Here is an 18,517-nt window from a genome sequence, read left to right as displayed (position 1 = left end):
ATGGAGAGCAATCGTTCCTGTCGCATGTCCACAAATCATAGGCCCGTTGTACTCCTAAGGTGCTACCATCTCTCCAGTGTTTGAGCAACCTCAACATCCCGTCCACACCCAAATGGCCACCTCCATGCCAGCCGAACACCTGGCACCCAGCGAACTAGGCACAAAAGAATAGTTCGTAACTCTCCCCATCCCTCCTCCGTACCTCCCACTCACCTTCCCCACCAGCTGGGACAGAACCTACGCCCTCGAACTCACAAACCACGCCACCAATCCCTCCGACGAAGGCACCATCTGGTTCTCCGACGCCGACGCCGAGGACAAGGTCCTCTCCTATCTCGAGCGCCTTGACGATCAAGGCATCTTAGACAAGCGAGAGACGAGTTTTCTGGACTTAGGGACTGGGAACGGACATATGCTGTTTGCGCTGAGGGATGCAGGGTGGGAGGGACCCATGGTGGGGTTGGATTATAGTGGTGCGAGTGTGAGACTGGCGAGACGGGTGCAGGAGGGGAGGGTGGGGCTGTTAGGGGGGGATGGAGAGGAGGAGTCTGGCGGGGGTGCTGTGCAATTTGAAGAATGGGACATATTGAACTCCGAAGCTGGAGAGTGGCTGGGAGATGGTTTCGACGTGGTTCTGGATAAGGGCACCTTCGACGCGATCAGCCTGAGCGGAGAGGTCGGTGCGGAGGGGAGGAGGATATGCGAGGGATATCGGGAGCGGGCTGAAAAGCTGGTGAAGAGGGGCGGAAGGCTGCTGGTTACGAGCTGTAACTGGACCGAGGCGGAGCTGAGATGGTGGTTTCATGTCAGCGGAGGGGGGCTGGTATTTGAGGATTCGATAAGATATCCCAGCTTCAGGTTTGGCGGGGTGGAGGGAACAAAGGTCGCGAGTGTCTGCTTTAGAAAAAGAGACGACGAACACGGTCCATGACACGATTGCGGTTCCGCTTTATGATGCCTGACGCCGCGATATACTCTCTTGTGTGATTGCTTGGTGAGTACTGACGCTGATCAGCTTCAATGCTTCCTCTTTAACTTAGCTGCCACGGTCCACTTCTTTCTCTCGGCCACGCCCTCGCCTTCCCTCTCAGTCATCCACTCCCTCCTCTCCCCATCCGCGTCCATTTCCCAAATCTCCTCGACCTCCAGTCCTTCCTGCCCAACAACCTCGAAGAACGGCGCCAACTTCGCCCGGCCGGTATGAAACCCGGCCATCACCAACACACGCGCGTCTTCAGCTGGAGACAGAAAGTGCAGCATCGACGTTGCGAGGTTGTGGTGCTCGTCGGGCATCCACAGACAATCTGCTGCTAGAATTCGGGTATAGCGGCCCGCGTTGGCGAGCGCGAACGGGGTGCTCAGGTCGCCCCACTCGTGGCCTTCAATATTAACGCGATAGCGGAGGTGCCCAGACACGTTTGTGGAGACGTTCTCTGCTAACGTAGCAAGGACTTCGGGGGCTGGGTAGTCTGATATAGTAACCTGATCGAACCGTTAGCAGAGAGAGAGAGAAAAGGGAAAGGGGGAATGATGCCAACCTCCTCAGCACCAGCCAAAACACTAACAATACCAGCGAGCCCTACGCCTAAGCCGCAGAATGCCCATCAGCCCCTATATCTTCCTCTCACACTGGTTTCTCCCTGCCTCTTCCACGAGAGCACTCACACACCTGCCCCAAGCTCCAACACCCGCTCGCTCTTGACGCCCCATCTCTCCTCCTCTTCCCTACTAATCCACCACCTCCTTCCCTCATCCCCCTCCCGCTTGTCCCCTTCCTCCATCCCGCTCCACTCCCTATCCCTCTCTCCCCCCGGCCTCACACCCCTTCCCCCAATAACCTCCCCCAAAAGCACGCCCGCATTCCACAAATAGTGCGCGAACCTCCTGCGCCCCTCCTCTTTCACCGGATCCGAGGTTCTAAACTCTAGCTCTCCATACACGGAATTATAGACAATCACGTTTTCCGGGTCGCCGTGCTGGTTGCGCACGTCGTCGGTGAAGATGGTGCCCAAGGCGGCGGAGAAGATCGTTTCAGGATCGAGGGGGGTGGCGGTGGTGGGATTCCGGGGCTGGAGGCGGAGGAGGGAGGGGAGCATTGGTTGTGTTTAGTTTGAGGATATATTGATGGTGGTATTCGTAGAGGGAGTGGGTTGGTGGCCGACTGAGGGCGGGGATCTGGGAGGCGCCTTTACGTGGCGGAGCTGAGTAGTTAGGGTAATGGGCGGGGAATCGATTTGGGAGGGCTGGGCGGTTGCGGAGTGAGGAGGGTTTGGATATGGGGTCCGCGTTGTGCTGATATTTGGTGAAGAACCAACAGGGTATAGCTCTACAATCAAGGCACGACATCAAGCTGATTGGGAGAACGTCTCACAGGTGCAAGCATATGGGTTGCCTATGCAATGAGAAAGTTGTTGCTAAAAGCGGACCATCCATCAGAACCAGATGCTGGATAAGACATACAGCGCCTAAGCTAGATGCTTGTACACAGCTCCGGATGCTCGCGAATGAAAGATGCAGAGGCCGTGAGAAGATGGAAACGCCTAGAAACGCCTTCGCTCTAAAGATGCACTGTAGTCGTGCGCAAATCGAGTAGGGTATCGACCACCTCTTCGAGCACCTCCCCCTCAGATGCCGCCTCACCACCTCCTCAGTCCTGCTTGAACACCAGCCTCACTGCTACACCGGCCCACTCTCCATGACCTCGCTTCCCTCCCCAAAGTCCTCATCATCCATCTCTTCCAAGCCCACTGCGCCCATCATCGCGGTGGCCTGTTGCTGCTGCTGCGCATGTGGCAGAGCCACTCCGCCATCCGGGAGCATCACCACATTTCCAGCCGATCCCTGTGCTGCAGCAGCTATATTCGGCCCCGTGTTCGGTCCACCATTCCAGGCCACCACTGGCCCAGCACCCGCGCCAAGATTCGGTCCAACATCAACAACCTGGACGTCATCGCCCTCCAACTCTGTCAGGTCCTCCCCATCATCCGCCGGCCCGCCCGCCTCGTCCCCGTCAATATCCCCGTCGTCGTACATAGTCCCGTCCGTCTCGTCAAACAGAGGCGGGATATGCGTGTCGGGCCCATTGAGGTAGTCCCGGAGACGATTGACGCCTGCGCCAGAGAAGACGCAGAAGACGTCGCGCTGGTGCTCGTTGAACTCCGAGGGTGCTTCGCGGCAGTGTATCAGGAGGTCTTCGCGGAGGAAGGCTTGGACGCCCGTTAGGGAGAGGTGGGTTAGGCGGGGGCAGTTGTTTAGGAGGGCGTGGATGCCCTGTGCACTGTTAGCACCCAATCACGGGGTAAAGGATTGTTCAAGGCTTACCGCAAGGGTGAGAAGCGTGCAGTAAGAAAGATGCACGCGCTCAAGAGAACTAGGGCTCATGGACCCATGATGTCCAGCCAGCTTCGGCTTCGCCAGCGCGAGGATACTCCTGTCCGTGATGTTTGCGCACTTGACCAGCCCTATCCTCTTCAGCTTCGGCAGGTTGGCGAGCTGATGCACCGAGTGGTCCGTCAAGTTCGCGCAGCACGCCAGGTCAATGTAGCGGATGCGGTTGCACAATCTGACGAGCTGTGACACACCTGCGTCCGTTATCTGGCTGCAGTGGCCTAGGTGGATGTAGTGCAGGTTCTTTCCCAGCCTGGTGATGGCCATCACAGCGCGGTCGGTGATTCTGCGGCATTTGGCTAAAACGAGGTTTCTCAGACGGGGCGCAGAGGCTATGATCTGCTGCACACCTGCATCGCCGAGCTCGCCACAATCGGTAAGGTCGAGGATGCGTAGGCCATCGAATGTGGCGCCGTGAGGGAGATTGAGGAACGCGTTGTCGCTGATTAACGTGCAATGTGCTAGACGGAGCTCGCGCAGGTATTGGCATTCGCGGATGAGCTCGGTGACCGAGTCGTCCTCCAGTAGCTTGCAGTCGTGCAGGTCGATTTCGAGGATGTAGCGGGAGTTGTGGGCGAAGGCGATGATGGACTTGTCGGTAAGCTGCGAGCAACCGTTGAACTTGAGGCGCTTGAGGTGTCTGCAGCTCCGCGCCAGAGCCTCCAGCGACTCGTCCGTAATCTTTCTGCAGTTTGTGACGTTGAGCCCCTGAAGCCGCAAGCAGTTCTTCGCTACCGCTATCATCGTCTGGTCTGTAATCCCGTCCAAGCCTGTTACGTCCAGCGCAAGGAGGCTTCGATTTCCCTCAACCATTTGTGCCACGCTAAGGTCCGTGAGCTTGGAGCAATGCGTCAGGGTGAGCCTCTCGATGCGCTTGCACCTTGAAAACGGTTGCAGTGTTCCATCGCTGACTTCGGCGCCCAATGAAGACAGGTTCAACCGCTTGACTAGGTTGTAGTAGTCGAAAAAACCATTGACCTTGCCTATCGTCCGTACCACGTTCTGTAAGCCCGGCCACCTACTTGTCTGCGGCCGGTGCCATAGCAGACCCACGCTGTTCCGCGCCCATTCCTTCGATACTAGCATGCAGCTTCGGAGGTCGCTGGATGAAGAGAGTCTGGAAAATATGGCGATCATCAACTCGGCAGGCAGCCGGCTTACGGGCGATATGCGGCATCGCTCCTGTATTTCTCGGCGTACTGATTCGTCCAGTTCTTCCTCGAACGAAGGTGCAAGGGAGGATACTGAGTCGTTCGCATGGGACATGAAGGAATCATTGTCGTCATCGTCGTCGCCAATACCTCGCTCGGGAGAAGTGGATGCGGAGGAGTCTGAATTCGAAGTGCTGGACAGGCGGCGCCGCCGCTCCTGGCGTCCTGGGCGAGTCATTAGGGGAGTTATTGCGTGGCCGGGCTGCGCAACGTCGTGGAAAAGGCGGTACATGGGACCTCTAGTGTTCAGACGATGAACGAGGTGAGGTGGCAGTTATAAGGTACCTAGAAATGCTCTAGAGCGGAGGTCGTTCTGAGGGTCGCGCGAGGTGGGGTGTTTCGAATTGCGGTGTTCGGTTCCAGATTTGGGAGATTGCGGGTCAAACAACCAGGCCAATAACGGTCAGTGTTTGTCGTCTGGATGGAGAACAGTCGCGAGCGACTCTCAGGTGGGTGCTGTAGAGACAACTGCGGGGTGGTTGGCGTAGGGCTGTGGACGGGATTGAAAGGCTCCTTCGCGACAAGGTCTGGGTCGATATTCCTTTAGCAGATGTTCGTGTCGGCGCGAAGGTGGATTGGTGTGTGTGTGTGTGTGTTGGAGCGAGCAGAGGGCAGGTGCGAGGGCGACGGTAATGTCAGGGGCTGATGGTATCACAGTCGGTTTTTGTGTTACTTGGCTGCTGGCGGAGTCGCTGGAGGGACGTGACTGACGCGTGATCTGGGCCCGCTGGCAGCGACGACGGACGCTGCAGGTGGGCGGCGTTTGGGAGCGCAGTGCTAGCTCGATGCAGGGGCAGTCCAGCGCTGCTTTCCAGGTTGGGGGCAGAATGGATGAGGTTCCAAGGCTGTCACGGTTGTCACGGTTGTCACGGTGGTCACGGTTGTCTGGATGGGTTTGCGGGAGTCGGGAGCAGAGCAGAGCAGAGCAGAGCAGAGCAGAGCAGAGCAGAGCAGAGCAGAGCAGAGCAGAGCAATCGCGAAGGCCGACGATCATCGCCGAACAAGCACGAGGGATCAACTTTGAAACACTTTCACCCAACAAGCAGACCAAGCCGCCAGGGCGTTAAGGCCAACCACAGGGCGTTGGATGTGACGCGGGGGGCATTCAAGCCTCCCCTTTGGCACAGCAGGCCCAGGCCGGCTGCGTGCCGTTGGTGCAAGCTTTCACGCCTTCTGGGCTCCCTGGGCTCCCTGGGCTCCCGGGACTCTGCTTCGACCGCGGTGAGGGCAGCTGACGGCCAGGACCGTCGGTCGAGCTGTCGGCAGGCCAAGCCAGGCCGCGCACCACTTTCAACGCTCAAGAGCTCGCTCAAGAGATGATCTCCAGCGCTCCTGTGTCTGGCCTCGCGTCTTCCAGCTTGTCTTGCATCATGCTGTGGCCGGCCGATGCCAGTTCTGCCAGATTTGTGCAGCCGACACGCGCCGATTGCTGGCCTGTGGACTTGCTTCGTCTCCTCCTCTGCTGGCATCGACCTTGAGAGCTCGCCGTCATCCCTGAAAGCATCCTCCCGCCGTGGTGGGAAACCTCCGCGGCTCTGTGCACACCCGATTCCCCATCTGCACCTCACGGGCACTCATGCGCCCCCGGACCACCCCCCAAACTCCCCAGCTTGGACACCGTCGGATGGACTCCCGAGCCTTTCCCCGATGGTCACTAGAGCGCGCGCGTCGTCAGCTGTTTGTCACCCTGCACGATCACGGGGTTTTCTCTGATGTCGCTCGCTTTGCAACGGCGATCGAGTCTTTATCCAACGGAGTAACTCGCCCCGAGCTTGAGATAGCCCTCGAATTCTAGCGACGGCGTCTTACTTACTCTACTCGAGTCTACACTCTCAACACTACGGTCTTTCGTGTCTGGGCAGTAAGATTGCTCGTATCGCCAGTCATGAGACTCATAGCTCGTACTTGAAACATGGCACCCCGCAATCTCGCCGCCGTCCGGATCAAGGCATTTACTAGCACCTAGAGGTGCACCGGTTAACTGTAGCTACAGTGCTAGTTGTCACTGTTGGGACGCGTGGAGATGCAGAACCCTGGTTACTACAACCTCCACGCGTCTGGCCCGCATTCTTAAGATAAGGCACCGAGGCGGTGTGGAGAAGCTTGTCACTACCTCAAATCTCATACCAACCGGGCCGTGGAAGTGGTAGGCCGTCTCATTGTCGTAGGCTTGAACTCCGTAGACTCCAGTCATCACCCCAGAGTACGGACTTCAGAAGTATCAACCTCCAAATTAGCCCCTTGCCAACAACTCAAAGCTTTTGAGAAAAGGCTCATTGACTGATCAAACACATCTGCGCAGAGTTCACAATCCAAGTAGCTGTTCACTCACTTGAAAGTATGTATGTATGCATTATCATTACTCCTTATGTACCTATGACCCATCGTCAATATCAACCATCTCGCTGCCTGCACAAACTACAACAATTGCGACCCTATAACCCAGCCACCACCCTCAACCTCCCCGCCTATACACCTCCATCTCACCTCTAGTGATTAGTGTCCGTTATTGCAGGGTGTGTACGCTGCACGATCTAATAGGTTACAGAAGCGCGTTTCCCCGTTTTTAACCAATGGATAGGCTCGGATACGGAACAAAACGCATGACAGGTCACCTGCAGACGAGCAGGGTATCCATCGGATGTGCAAAGGAGGTGTATGGAATACCTCATTGGCGGCATGGAGCATCATCCTGCCGCGCTGTTCCCGCAGCCGCGCGACTATCGAAAGGCATGACCAATGACGCGTGCGGCACAGTAATCGTGAAGCGGATCATGCGTCAGTCTACCCCTGCTGAGCCTCCGCCGCGATGGAATATACTGCTGCCCTCGCCGGCCCTCGATCTTCTTCAACGTCTATCACTGAAATAATGGCTGAGCAGACCAGGCCCCGCGCGGCACAGGCTGCACCGCGAGAATCAACAGACGACGGTGCCCCATCACGAGATGCTGCTACAGAAACCAGGTGTGTTTTCTCTGAATGAAGAACAGAGAGCTTCATGGAAATATCCAGCTGGTTCTTCACTATTCAGCTATGTTCACACAGGCCGTCCTTCGTTACAACATGTTTCTCTTGTTCAAAACCGCCTGACAGTGTAGCTAGTAGCGCCCACTGTGTCCTGTTGTCCCTCTGCGCCGCTTCCTACGTTGCTTTCCACGCCGCTTCCTACGCGCTGCTTTCTCTACCGCTCCCTCTGCGCTGCTTTGTATGCTGCTATCTTTACTTGAAACTATTCCACCAACATGCCTTGACACCGCCTCAATCCTGCGTGGAATGGTATACGTGACCAGCTCTCTCGCGCGGCGTGTATCCGCAAGTATATATGGGCGTAGAGCCATGGCTTCGTATCAATCTATAGCCCTCACTCCACAAAGCATACAATCACACTTTCAGATCTTCACCCAGCCTTTCCATATTCTGTTAAGCATACAAGCATTCAAGAGTCTAAGCACGTGTCGAGAACCTTGTCTATTCGTTTTAACCAAATCACAATGCGTACTCCCACGTTCTTTCTTCTCGTGTTCGGTCTACCGGCCACCTACTGTGCGGCAGCTGATACGATCCTCCTCGGCCTCAGCCAGCGCTCCCCCCAGACGGCTCCATCCACTTCCGAGGTCGCCAAAGAGTACCTCATCTTCCCAAAGAACGGCACGGACGAAGATGCGCTTTCAAAGACGGAGGAATCCATCAAGAAAGTCATCGAGTCCGAAAAGGTGTACTCACTTCGTAATGTTAACAAAAGACTTGTATTCTGGATTGCCAATGTCACCAATACGCAGCTCAATAAAATTCGAGAGGACGACGGGGTTCGATCGGCGGAGGAAAACGTCATCGCTTACGAAGAAGCCGCCGCCTTACTATTGCCAACCACTACGGCCCAGTCATCTACCTCGATTCCTACTAAAGTCAAGAGAGACATATCGTTTGCCACTCAGACCGACGCCGTGGACGAGCTAGTGGTAATTAGTCAGCCAGAGTAAGTCATTCCTAACAAACTTGCGATATAGCTTTGACTTAAGTTGATGAACAAATAGTACTATTCCCAACCTCGACGACCTAGCGAATCCAGATGATTATGTATACGATAGTCGGGCCGGAGAGGGAATGTTTATATATTCTCTCGAAAGGGTTAGTGACAAGTCCGCTAGAATATCCAGATACAAGCTGAGATCTAATCGTGGACTTCGTCTAGGGTATCGATGCATCAAAAACAGACGTTAGCAACACTTAGTTGTAATCCACTATTGTAGCTAACATAAGACAGGAGTTTCCGAAAGGTCGAACAGATTTCTTGCAAACGGAGCTATCTAGAAAAGAGAAGCAAGATCCGGCTACTGATGAGAGCGATGATTCACATGGCTCGTATGTTGCTTCAAAAGCCACAGGCACGGAATACGGCTCTGCTAAGAAAGCAACTCTAGTTGTTGTTAAGATGAAAGATCGCAGTCTAGGCGAGATTATAGCGGCCTGGATCTTCGCCTTACAAGACATCAAGGACAAACAGCGCACAAAGAAGAGTGTTATTACAATGTCACTATGCAGTATAGACCCGGTGGATCCGAACAACCTAAGCGACGCGCGAAAAGAGGAACGCAACGCTATAGAAGAAGCGTTTAAAAACGATGTGCCGGTTCTAGCCGCAGCTGGCAACAAGGCTGAGAAGGAGAGACCGGATGGCAAACTGCGAGAAGAAATTGACACTGCGCCGGCCGTGTACGCGTCACCCGACTTTCCAATAATTGTCGTAGGCTCCACAGATTCCAGTGGCAAGCGAGCCGCAACTTCCCAGGGAGGAGATAAAGTTACGCTTCTAGCCCAAGGGGTCAAAGTTGTGTGTCAGGGCAAACCCTTCGCGCCGCGGATCATGAGCGGCACCTCATTTTGTGAGTCCGCAACTACTCAATGGGTTGCATTTCCGACAGGGTGATTAGGGGAAGAACTAGAACTCATAGCTAATTTTATCACTAGCAACTCCTCTAGTGGCAGGTGTCTTGGCTACGTTCCTTGCTGCTAGCGAGCCTGGCATTGACACAAGTACGGGGAACCTTGCGGCCAGTGCGAAGAAGTTCCTCGCAGAGGAAGCCAGTTGGGTTCGAACAGGGGGTTCTCGAGTCGTACTGGAACAAGGTCACCGAAAAGGACAACCCAAAAAAATCCGAGTCTCTGTCCGGCCCAGCATGCGCCACAAAGCCGGAAGGGAAAAACGTCAGGGATTCCCACGAGGAAGCTCTGATCAAGGCTGTCGGCTACTTCTGTAACGCAGATGCTGCAACCACTGTCCCGGTGGGCCCCGAGCTCAATAGGACCGTTGAGGTCGTGATCGACGGCCCAGCCAACGCAGCGCACTACAAAGCGCAGGACTGGAGCAATAAGAGAGACATCGATGACGTCTGTTTTTTCACTCTCACGACTGTGGACGACTGCGAGACCCCCCGTAACGGCTACAATCTCGCTAAACCTCTCGGTGACCACACCTGCAACGACATACTATACCGCTCCTGGAAAGATTATGAGTTTCTCTCCTTTCCGCCACTCTCAATCGCTGACTGACCGCTTCAGGCCCCAACGAGGGTCGTGGTAGGCTAATCCAGGCGGGCTGTCTGGTCTACAGTGTCAATACTCTGTTCTAGTCTTCGCTGTTAAGACAGATGGAAGCCTTAGAACGGTTGCGGAGCAGTCGGGTCGGGTTGTATCAGGAAGGATCAAGTTGTGGATGAGTGCTTTTTCGGAAGGCGTTTGTTGTCCTGCTTTCCAGAGGAGTTGGTCGCTGTGCTTAAGAATTAGTAGTTGCAAACCCACCAGCTGAACAATCTTTTTAGGCTCCGTTTCTTTGATGGTGAGTGACATCTTTAGCCGCTCCAAATTCCAATCGTGGAGCTTCCCGAGCTCGTCCTTTGCTTGTGCGGGTTGACAATCATAGTTTTCTCGGAGGACAGCGTAGGGAGACTGGCAAGATTGTTCTCTAGAAAAGTCGCCACGCTCATGTAGGGTCTCACGTGGAAGAAGCTTGTCACTACCTCCAAGCCAATTATTTGAGGGTGTGTTATTCTAGTGTGCTCAGGCTCCAGACTTCAGCTGCATTTACATAGAATTCACAGCCCAAGAAGTTGTTCAACACTCGAATACACCGTATGCATGCATCATCATTACTCCTTATATACCTACAATGCACCGCCCCAACATGACCATCTCATTGACTGCACAAACCACGACAAGTTCGGGCCAAACCCAACCCCCACCCCCACCTCACCACCTCTATGCCGCAAACCTCTTCGACCCCTCCACAAGCCCATCCCCCAACTTACTCACCTGCGCCCACCTCGGCATGAACATCCTCACCTCCTCCAACGCCGGAATGACCCCGCTCTCATTCGCATCGCTCCACAAACACACGACCCTTCCATCCAAACCCTCTCCCTTCCTTCCCTCCGCCTCCGCCTTCCACTTCACAGTCACATTCCACCCCCTCCCCCACTCCCGACTCCACAGCCTCACCTCCGTGGAGCCGTTCTCGCCAACAGCCTCATGCGTCGCATCACTCGCCACCGAGCCCTCAACACGCAGGTCCTCGATTGAGCGGTCGAAGTACAGCCGACACGCTCTCGTGTTCTTGCCCTTGAGGCTGATAACCGCCTCCGTCACATTCTCCACGCGCGTGATGTTATAGCTCAGCCAATCCTGATATCCCTTCTCGAGTGGAATCTCCGGATGCGCCAGGGGCACGACGTTTGGCGCAATGCCCTCCCACATACATTTCGACAGCCCAGAACGAGCGGCGTAGTCCGGCGCGCCGCACCTTATCTCCTGGCCCGCTGCTGAGGGCATCTCGGCGACGATGTCGCGGACATAATCTTCCAGCCCGGTAAGTGAGACGGTGTTAATCCCTGTGTCGAGATCGACGTGCTGGACGAAATAAACCTTCAAGCGGGCATTAGGCGAGAAAGGGAATGCGGTGAGGTTATAGACGCAGGTACCGACGGCGACCGAGAACAAAAACGTCGGGATCTGATAACCAAACCGATGCACAAACGGCCCGAGAGGCGCAAGCAGAAGCACCGAGAAGACGGCGATGGCGAGGTAGATCGGTAGCGGCGGGCTGCCGTCCGCGGGAGTTTGGTACAGCGCTGAGGTGAGGAGGAGGCCGGTTTGGCCGACTAGGATCAGTACGATTGGGGCGAGGAGGAGGAACTGGAAGAGCCAGGTCCAGCGCGGGAGGTAGCCGGACCAGGCTTGTTCTTCGCCGTAGGGTGGCGGCAGGCTAGGCTCTTCCTGAGCTATGGCGTCGTGCTCGGTACCTTCGTCCACGGACTGGCGGTGGTCGCCGTAACGCGCGAAGCTTTGGTTGGGGTCGCCGCGGAGGAGAGATGTCGTCTCGGTTGCTTCGTCTTCCTCGTCGGTTCGCGGCTCATCTCGTGGTTTTTGATGTGCAGAGGATGATGTGATAGGCCTGTTTGACCTGATGCTGCCAGTATCGTGAGTTAGAGGGGTAGCCTCATCGATAGGCCGGTGCGCTTCATCGATGATGGATTGTTGCTGGACATAGGCGGACTTCTTTGGTAGGGCGAAGAGTTCTAGGTACGAGATGAGGAGGGCTGCAAAGACGGCAGCGAAGTATATGACCATAAAGTAGCCGCCGGCGATCTGAAACATGTTTTCGCCCACGGTCACCGCAACTAGAATAAGATACGTCCCGATATACATCCATATAAGCGAATAGGTGCGGAACAGGGCGGATGGCCGCATGGCGTCGGCACCACGGAGGATGAACCAGGTGATTGAGAACCATGTCGCGAGCATCATACTGTTACACTTGGTCAGCAGTGTCTAGGCGGCTAAGGTTTGAATGATGCTGATTTTATTGGAACTCTGTCGGATAGTCCACAAAAATCCCATCTTGCCCAAGGTCCCAGGGGCAAGGTCTAGCGTCCAACGATAAGAGAGTTTGGATGGGGTGCGCAATGGCACGGCCAGAGCTCTGAGATATATTTGTGTTGCTGTTGAGTAGCTTGTACAGGCACAAAGTCTCTGACAGTGGCAACCATACACAATCCCGATCATGCGCCGCTAGAGCCATGTTCGAGCAACAAGGCCGAAGACGCTTGCGACTCTTCTAGATATACATCGACACAATATAATTTGAATTGGAACGGCCCTCTGTAGACACCTAAGAGTGCGTGCAAAGACACTGCTGGCAATTGGGAAGAGAATTCCATTATGACAAAAAGATGAGGTTACGACGGGTTCAATGGACACTGAGGTTGCTCGTGGAAGGATTAAGCAGTCGATTTTTGTGTGGAGCGCGATTTTTAGTGTTCCATACGTGTAATGAAATCTATCGTACCTCCAGATTGCATATTGACTGCTGTACACAATGTAGGGATTGATCTTGGTTGTCAGGTAAGACAAGCCAACGACGGCAGCTGTTGACACAACGAACGCAGTCGGAAATCGGAAGAAGCCGCGCCAGCCATTCAAGTAGACTGGCTCGTCGTCATCCGACGAATGGACATACTTCTTCCGTGAGAACAAGTAATACTTGTCAACACGGCCAAGGATGAAACTCAAGGCGATAAGAAGTATAGGGGTCACAACCAGTAGGGTCACCGATAGCGCGAACAGTGTATGGAGGCGGAAAACGGCAAAGGCCCGACCGAAGATGTCGAACCACACGGCGTCAGTGCCATGTCCGGCATTTACCCTGCCTTTTCTTACGCTGCCTTCGCCATCGAACTCAGAGCTGGTGTCGGATGCCAACCCCTCAGTGGTGGCGATAGCAGCGGAAAGCATGTGCCACAAAGAGTTGACCGACGTCTCCCGGGCTGAGTCTTCGGTTGTGTGGTATTGTGAACGGGGCTCAAAGAAGGCTACATCAAGTCCGCGGAGGCCCAATTCTCCATTGAAGACGACGTAGTCCGTTTGGCTACGAATCAAGCCGCGCTCAAAGCCATCTCTGCTCACGACATTAGCAAACGGATATGGGCTCTTCGTGTAAGACCTGGTGACTTCTGTGTCCGTGCTTCTGAACATTGCTGCTCGACCTCCGGCGCCGGCGCCTTCAAGGTTCAGGAAGGTATGCGGAAATTGCGAAATTGGATGCTGCATGAATGCTCTAGCACCGTTGAGGTAATCCTCTTCTCCATTGTTCAGCAGAGCGACGATGCCTCTCGTAGGCCTGTTGCCTGGGCTTGTGAAATAGGAGATCAATTGAAGAACGGTGACCGTCCCTACGCCATCGTCCGTAGCACCGTATCCGGTAGACACACTGTCATAGTGGGCATTGACAAGGACACCACCTCTCCCTGAGTTCGGCCTAGAGGTCTTGAGACTTTTGTGCATGTTCCACCAGTCACTTTTGTCGTCCTCGGTGCCACGAATGTAAACCATAATGTTCGTTCCTTCAAAATAAACGCTCTGGTTCGCAGATGACGTGGAGAAGGTGACATTGGAGGTCATGTCATTGAACACAGTAACTGGAGCTGGGGCGGTCGTGTTCTTGGCTGTTTTATATGAGTGTATGCCTCGCCTTTGAGCCTGAGTGCTCTCCGTATTCCACCGTATGTCGTTGCGGCGGAGAATCGCCTCAATTCTGAGTAGCAGCCAGTTGCGGACATCGTCGTTGCGGTGGCTGTTGTAGGGATGGAATCCATTAGAAATCCTCTGAAGGTCTCCCCATGCTTCTGTGATATTGATGCCCTTGAGCGGAGTGGGATCCTTAGGCGCGGGCGGTACTACGAGGTGTGTTGCGAGCAGGCCAGCGACGAGGCCGATGTAAATGACAGTCGTGATGACCGTAACCGGCAGAGGCGTAAAAGCGAAGGGATTCCTCGACTTTTGGTGAGCCATGCTGGGCACCGAGCCTGTGATAGTAGTCGTTAGACTCAGGCCAGTAGAGTGTTGATTGATGAGTTGATAGTTGGATTGGCCAAGCTGTACCTGACACCGTAGCGAAACTCTGTACGGAAGCTAGCAGACACGCCGTACGCACTCCTCCTCACACCGATCGCGTGTCAGAAAGAGGCGTAGTGAGATACATGGTGAGCTTGATCGAGGACACCTGCCCGTTGGCGGGGATGCTTCCTGCAGAGCTTCTGTGATCCCTGCATCGTCGCGCGGCGATTGTTCCGCCCCGAACCTTCAATCCTGCTGTCTCAACTTCAACCACCTTTGTATGCGGCTCGACTGCCAGCATATGTACGAGCAACACCGTCGACAAGGCGTCAGGGCCAACAATGGGTGTTAGCCCTGCAGTGATCCTGTCCATACCGAGAGCAAGCCCTGAGTGACCGCGTCCAGGAGCTTCCAGAGCTCACTTTCTGTTCGGCACTTGACGGCCGTTGTTTTAGACACAGCTAACAGCGACCGATTGTGGCTATTCAGGACACTACTCCGCGAGCTTGGGGGCTCCCGCACCGCCGGCAAACCTCATCGCTGACAGTAGATCTAAGCCTCCGGCCGCCTCTTCGCGCATCAAGCCTCTGTACCCGGCTTTCAACTGGCACAGGCCTGATATTGACAGCCGCCTTCGAGTGGCAGTCGCACGCTTACCCGAAGGATCGATTACGTTGTCTAACATTACTCGGTGCGAATATACCTTTACCGACTTACCTTCTCCTTTATGAAATCACGTCCGAGCAGCAGTATCTTGAGGAGATGCACCGGTCTAGTAGTGTCCTCTAGTCGATGCATCTGCCAGCAGCTCCTGGCCAGAGGTTCTGCTGTTGCTCCAGTTGGCCAACGGTCTTGCAACGGCTGCACAATGTCGTCTCTTGCAGAAAGCCGCTCTATGCTCCCTTTGGAGCCAACAGGACATCCCCACTGCTGTCTCAGCATCTCTCGTGGTCTCATAGACCTGCTTGGTCGCATACTTCCCCCTGGACCTGCGATCACCCTTTCTGTCGGCAGCGGTACAGGGCTACTTGAGTCACTGCTTGCCGAATGCAACCCCCATGTCAGAGTGGAAGGGGTGGAAGCAGAAAGTAGCATCAACGAGTATATCCCAGAACAGAACATGCATACCGTGGCTGGAACCTGGGATCTTTGTTCAGCGGCCGAGGAAGCCGAAGCCTGGCTCTTTGTTTACCCAAAGGAGACGAAACTTATAAAGACATATTTGCGAGAGTAAGGAAACAAAGAAATGTTGAAGACCATTGTATGGATGGGGCCTCGGTCAGATTGGCAAGACTATAACCCAATGCTCAAAGACTTCGGCAACCTGGAAGTGTATACTGGGGGCAATATAGTCGCTGAATACGAGACCATGGCGGTGCTAAAGAAAGGATGAAGCATGTCATGTGCGAATTGTCAAGATCGACTAACATACATGGTGTCTCCTTGCAGGAGATGACTGATAGTAGTAACACCGTAAGCAAGCTGCGCAGCGGCCCATGAGAAGACATACGCCCCGAAGAGAGCTTCCCAGGCTCGCCAAATCGAACCTTTCCCTATCCCCCTTGTTACCGCTCAGACATGTGTCGTTTGCTGTCAATCCAAAGCATCTTTCATGGCCACGAAGTCAATCCAGTATCCGGCAGCACTTCCTCCGCTTCGTCTTCCATACTCTCAGACTGATCTTCGTCGTACGTTATCCCAGATTCATTTCGAGTCCATGCTCTTCTCCTGTTCTCCATCGTGTGGCTTTCCGACTTGCCCTTTATCTCACAATCTGCGGACTGTTCCATGGCTCGAAAGAGGTGCGTGGCTCTCCCGCCGGCACGTCGTACCTGACATCCTGGATCGGCCGAGGTTGAAAGATCAAGCCTGCCGGTAGTCGCTGTGTTGTGCCCCAAGCATACTCTTCACCCGGTATTGGCGCCCCGATCTGCACGTTGACGTAGCGGAACCAGGCCGACCGTTGGTTGTGAAAATTCCGGCTGCTTGTGAGAAGGAAGTCTAGGCCGAGCGGCTGACAACAAAAAGACTCGACCTGGAGACGTCGAAGCGCTTTATCCACGGCCGTGAAATGCGCGTACGCGCTGCCGTAGTCGCGGACCTCAAAGGCCGCCGTGCCTGCCAGGAAGAGGAATATTGGATTCCGCGGCTCCATCATCACCGCCTTGCGGAATACCTCGTACGCGCGCCAGTCTTCGCCTGAGTGGTAGTATACGAGCCCGAGCGACGACCAGAGACACGCACGATTCGGCAGTGTGCTTTCGTCGGTTCGGCGGATGATTCTGCGGAACAATATCTCCGCCCCTGTCCACTCGTATGTCGCGAAGAGGAGGCTGGCGTGCTCCCAGAGGTCTATCACTTCGCTGGTGGTGAGATTCGTGCGGGTTGGTGGTGCTGCTGTGGGGTCGCTTTGATAGCGCCTGTGGGCGCTGGCGGCTGTGGCATCAAAGCGTACGTCCTGCTGGAAAGCCATGGTGCTGCGAGGAGGGTGTTGCTAGGGTGGCGAAAGAAGCAACGGGCGCTTTTTGCTGGTTTATGGAGAATCTTGTGAAGTGTTTGGTGGTGATTGGGACTCGAGATTTGCGGCTCGTGATCGCATCGTCCTGTCATTGTCCACTGGGAGCACCCGCCGCCGATTACCGCAATTATCCTCGACCACGCTTTGCAAAGGCTACCTGGCCATTCCGTTTGCCAGCCTACCAGTGTATACCGGCCTTTGCATCCGAATTGAAGCCTTATCAGGATATGGGAGGTTTGGATGTCTCACTTTCGAATCCCAGGCCGACTTCGCATGGACAGTATCAAATGCTCCGATGCCGTCCTGGTCTTCAGATCCACGCTTTACCATTGCTCTCTCACTCACCGATCGTCATGTTTGCGGCGCTTCACACCTCAGTGCCAATTAACTCAATGTCTATCGGGTTGCAACTCAGGCGTTTGAGCACACAGCTTGTTTGGGTTAAGGTCTCTTGCTGTATCAATCACTGGGGAGCGCTTTTTTTTACCAGCTTCACATGTGTCACCGGATACTCATGATGCCGGACGAGAAGACTTTGATTATGGGCGCATGGCTACCAACTAGTCTCAATGCTGTGCTTCAGTTCTCACCGAACTTCCTCTCCTTCTCCTTCAGCTTCTCCATCAACTTCTCCCGGCCCGCTTCCTCCGCAAAGCTGACCACCGCCTCCCACTCCGTCGCCTCCACTACATTCTCTAGGCTCATGCCGTCCTTTCGAGCGAAGAACACAAGCTGGTTCACCATGCGGTCGACGAGGCCGTTCTCCTGAGGGTTGCCGCCGAAGTTGTCCCAGATCGTCTTGCACTCGAGAATGGTGACTGATCGCCAACCCAAGAGGTCGTGTTGCAGCTGTTGCTTGACGTGGTTGAGGCTGCGTAGAACTTTCAGAGCCAATGCCGCGCGGTAGAGCTCGATGACGGGGAGAAAGGAGGACTGCCGGTGATGTCAGTGAGACGCGCTGAGCCAACAGATATGGTTCCCACTCACCCTCGCCGTGAACTCCGCTTCGTAAGTGAGCAACCTAGTCTCCTCGGTCTCGCAGCTCCGCCTCATCCAGTCCAGCACCTCGATGATGCCGTCATCTGTCGCCGACCCCTGCGCGAGCACGAGCCTGCCGCCATCCATCTCGCCACTGAGCTTCTGGCGCGCGAGGAACGAGTACTTCTGCAACAGCGACTTGGGCGCCGTTGCGATCAGGCGGTCTGCGCGGCCGCCGCCCTGCGCCATAAAGATGGCGGTCTTTGGGCCCTTGAGTCGAAGCTGGCGCGCTGCCAGCCTCTCGTCGTCGACGAAGGTTGCGGTACGGAAGGAAGACATTGTTGAGGCGTTTGTGAAGTGAAAGTGAAGATCTATGCCGGATGTCAGTGTTTGGGAGAGCCAGCGACGAGGGCGTGAGGTCTCTTGGTGGTGGAAGTGAAAAGCCGGTTCGGCTCTGAAAGGTGACGAGATCTATCTATGGCGGCGATTGCGAGAGACACAATACTCTGCCAGGTGTACGAAGGATCCATGACGC

General features: G+C 55.0%; 7 protein-coding genes across 7 annotated transcripts; 2 read left to right on the top strand and 5 right to left on the bottom strand.

The window, feature by feature from the left end:
• Nucleotides 1-112: 112 nt before the first annotated feature.
• W97_02583 (uncharacterized protein) lies at nt 113-931 on the top strand (the record flags this gene model as incomplete). Its single annotated transcript, XM_007780483.1, has 2 exons — nt 113-171; nt 226-931. The coding sequence occupies 2 exons, from the start codon at nt 113-115 to the stop codon at nt 929-931; spliced, it is 765 nt and encodes a 254-aa protein (XP_007778673.1).
• Nucleotides 932-1,017: 86 nt separating this feature from the next.
• W97_02582 (uncharacterized protein) lies at nt 1,018-2,096 on the bottom strand (the record flags this gene model as incomplete). Its single annotated transcript, XM_007780482.1, has 3 exons — nt 1,018-1,482; nt 1,539-1,585; nt 1,670-2,096. The coding sequence occupies 3 exons, from the start codon at nt 2,094-2,096 to the stop codon at nt 1,018-1,020; spliced, it is 939 nt and encodes a 312-aa protein (XP_007778672.1).
• A 580-nt stretch (nt 2,097-2,676) lies between these two features.
• W97_02581 (uncharacterized protein) lies at nt 2,677-4,830 on the bottom strand (the record flags this gene model as incomplete). Its single annotated transcript, XM_007780481.1, has 2 exons — nt 2,677-3,270; nt 3,322-4,830. The coding sequence occupies 2 exons, from the start codon at nt 4,828-4,830 to the stop codon at nt 2,677-2,679; spliced, it is 2,103 nt and encodes a 700-aa protein (XP_007778671.1).
• A 3,259-nt stretch (nt 4,831-8,089) lies between these two features.
• W97_02580 (uncharacterized protein) lies at nt 8,090-10,148 on the top strand (the record flags this gene model as incomplete). The annotated part of the gene is made up of 4 exons (XM_007780480.1): nt 8,090-8,574; nt 8,633-8,675; nt 8,863-9,481; nt 9,655-10,148. 4 exons carry the CDS (start codon nt 8,090-8,092, stop codon nt 10,146-10,148), a joined length of 1,641 nt encoding a protein of 546 aa, XP_007778670.1.
• Nucleotides 10,149-10,853: 705 nt separating this feature from the next.
• W97_02579 (uncharacterized protein) lies at nt 10,854-14,441 on the bottom strand (the record flags this gene model as incomplete). Its single annotated transcript, XM_007780479.1, has 2 exons — nt 10,854-12,399; nt 12,940-14,441. 2 exons carry the CDS (start codon nt 14,439-14,441, stop codon nt 10,854-10,856), a joined length of 3,048 nt encoding a protein of 1,015 aa, XP_007778669.1.
• Nucleotides 14,442-16,248: 1,807 nt separating this feature from the next.
• W97_02578 (uncharacterized protein) lies at nt 16,249-16,959 on the bottom strand (the record flags this gene model as incomplete). The annotated part of the gene is made up of 1 exon (XM_007780478.1): nt 16,249-16,959. The coding sequence occupies one exon, from the start codon at nt 16,957-16,959 to the stop codon at nt 16,249-16,251; it is 711 nt and encodes a 236-aa protein (XP_007778668.1).
• Nucleotides 16,960-17,583: 624 nt separating this feature from the next.
• W97_02577 (uncharacterized protein) lies at nt 17,584-18,321 on the bottom strand (the record flags this gene model as incomplete). Its single annotated transcript, XM_007780477.1, has 2 exons — nt 17,584-17,937; nt 17,992-18,321. 2 exons carry the CDS (start codon nt 18,319-18,321, stop codon nt 17,584-17,586), a joined length of 684 nt encoding a protein of 227 aa, XP_007778667.1.
• Nucleotides 18,322-18,517: the final 196 nt, after the last annotated feature.

The sequence above is a fragment of the Coniosporium apollinis genome (genome assembly GCF_000281105.1).
Source record: "Coniosporium apollinis CBS 100218 chromosome Unknown supercont1.10, whole genome shotgun sequence".
Classification (NCBI taxonomy): Eukaryota; Fungi; Ascomycota; class Dothideomycetes; genus Coniosporium; species Coniosporium apollinis.
Note: the sequence above shows the minus strand (reverse complement) of the source record. Positions and strands in the feature narration are given on the sequence as shown.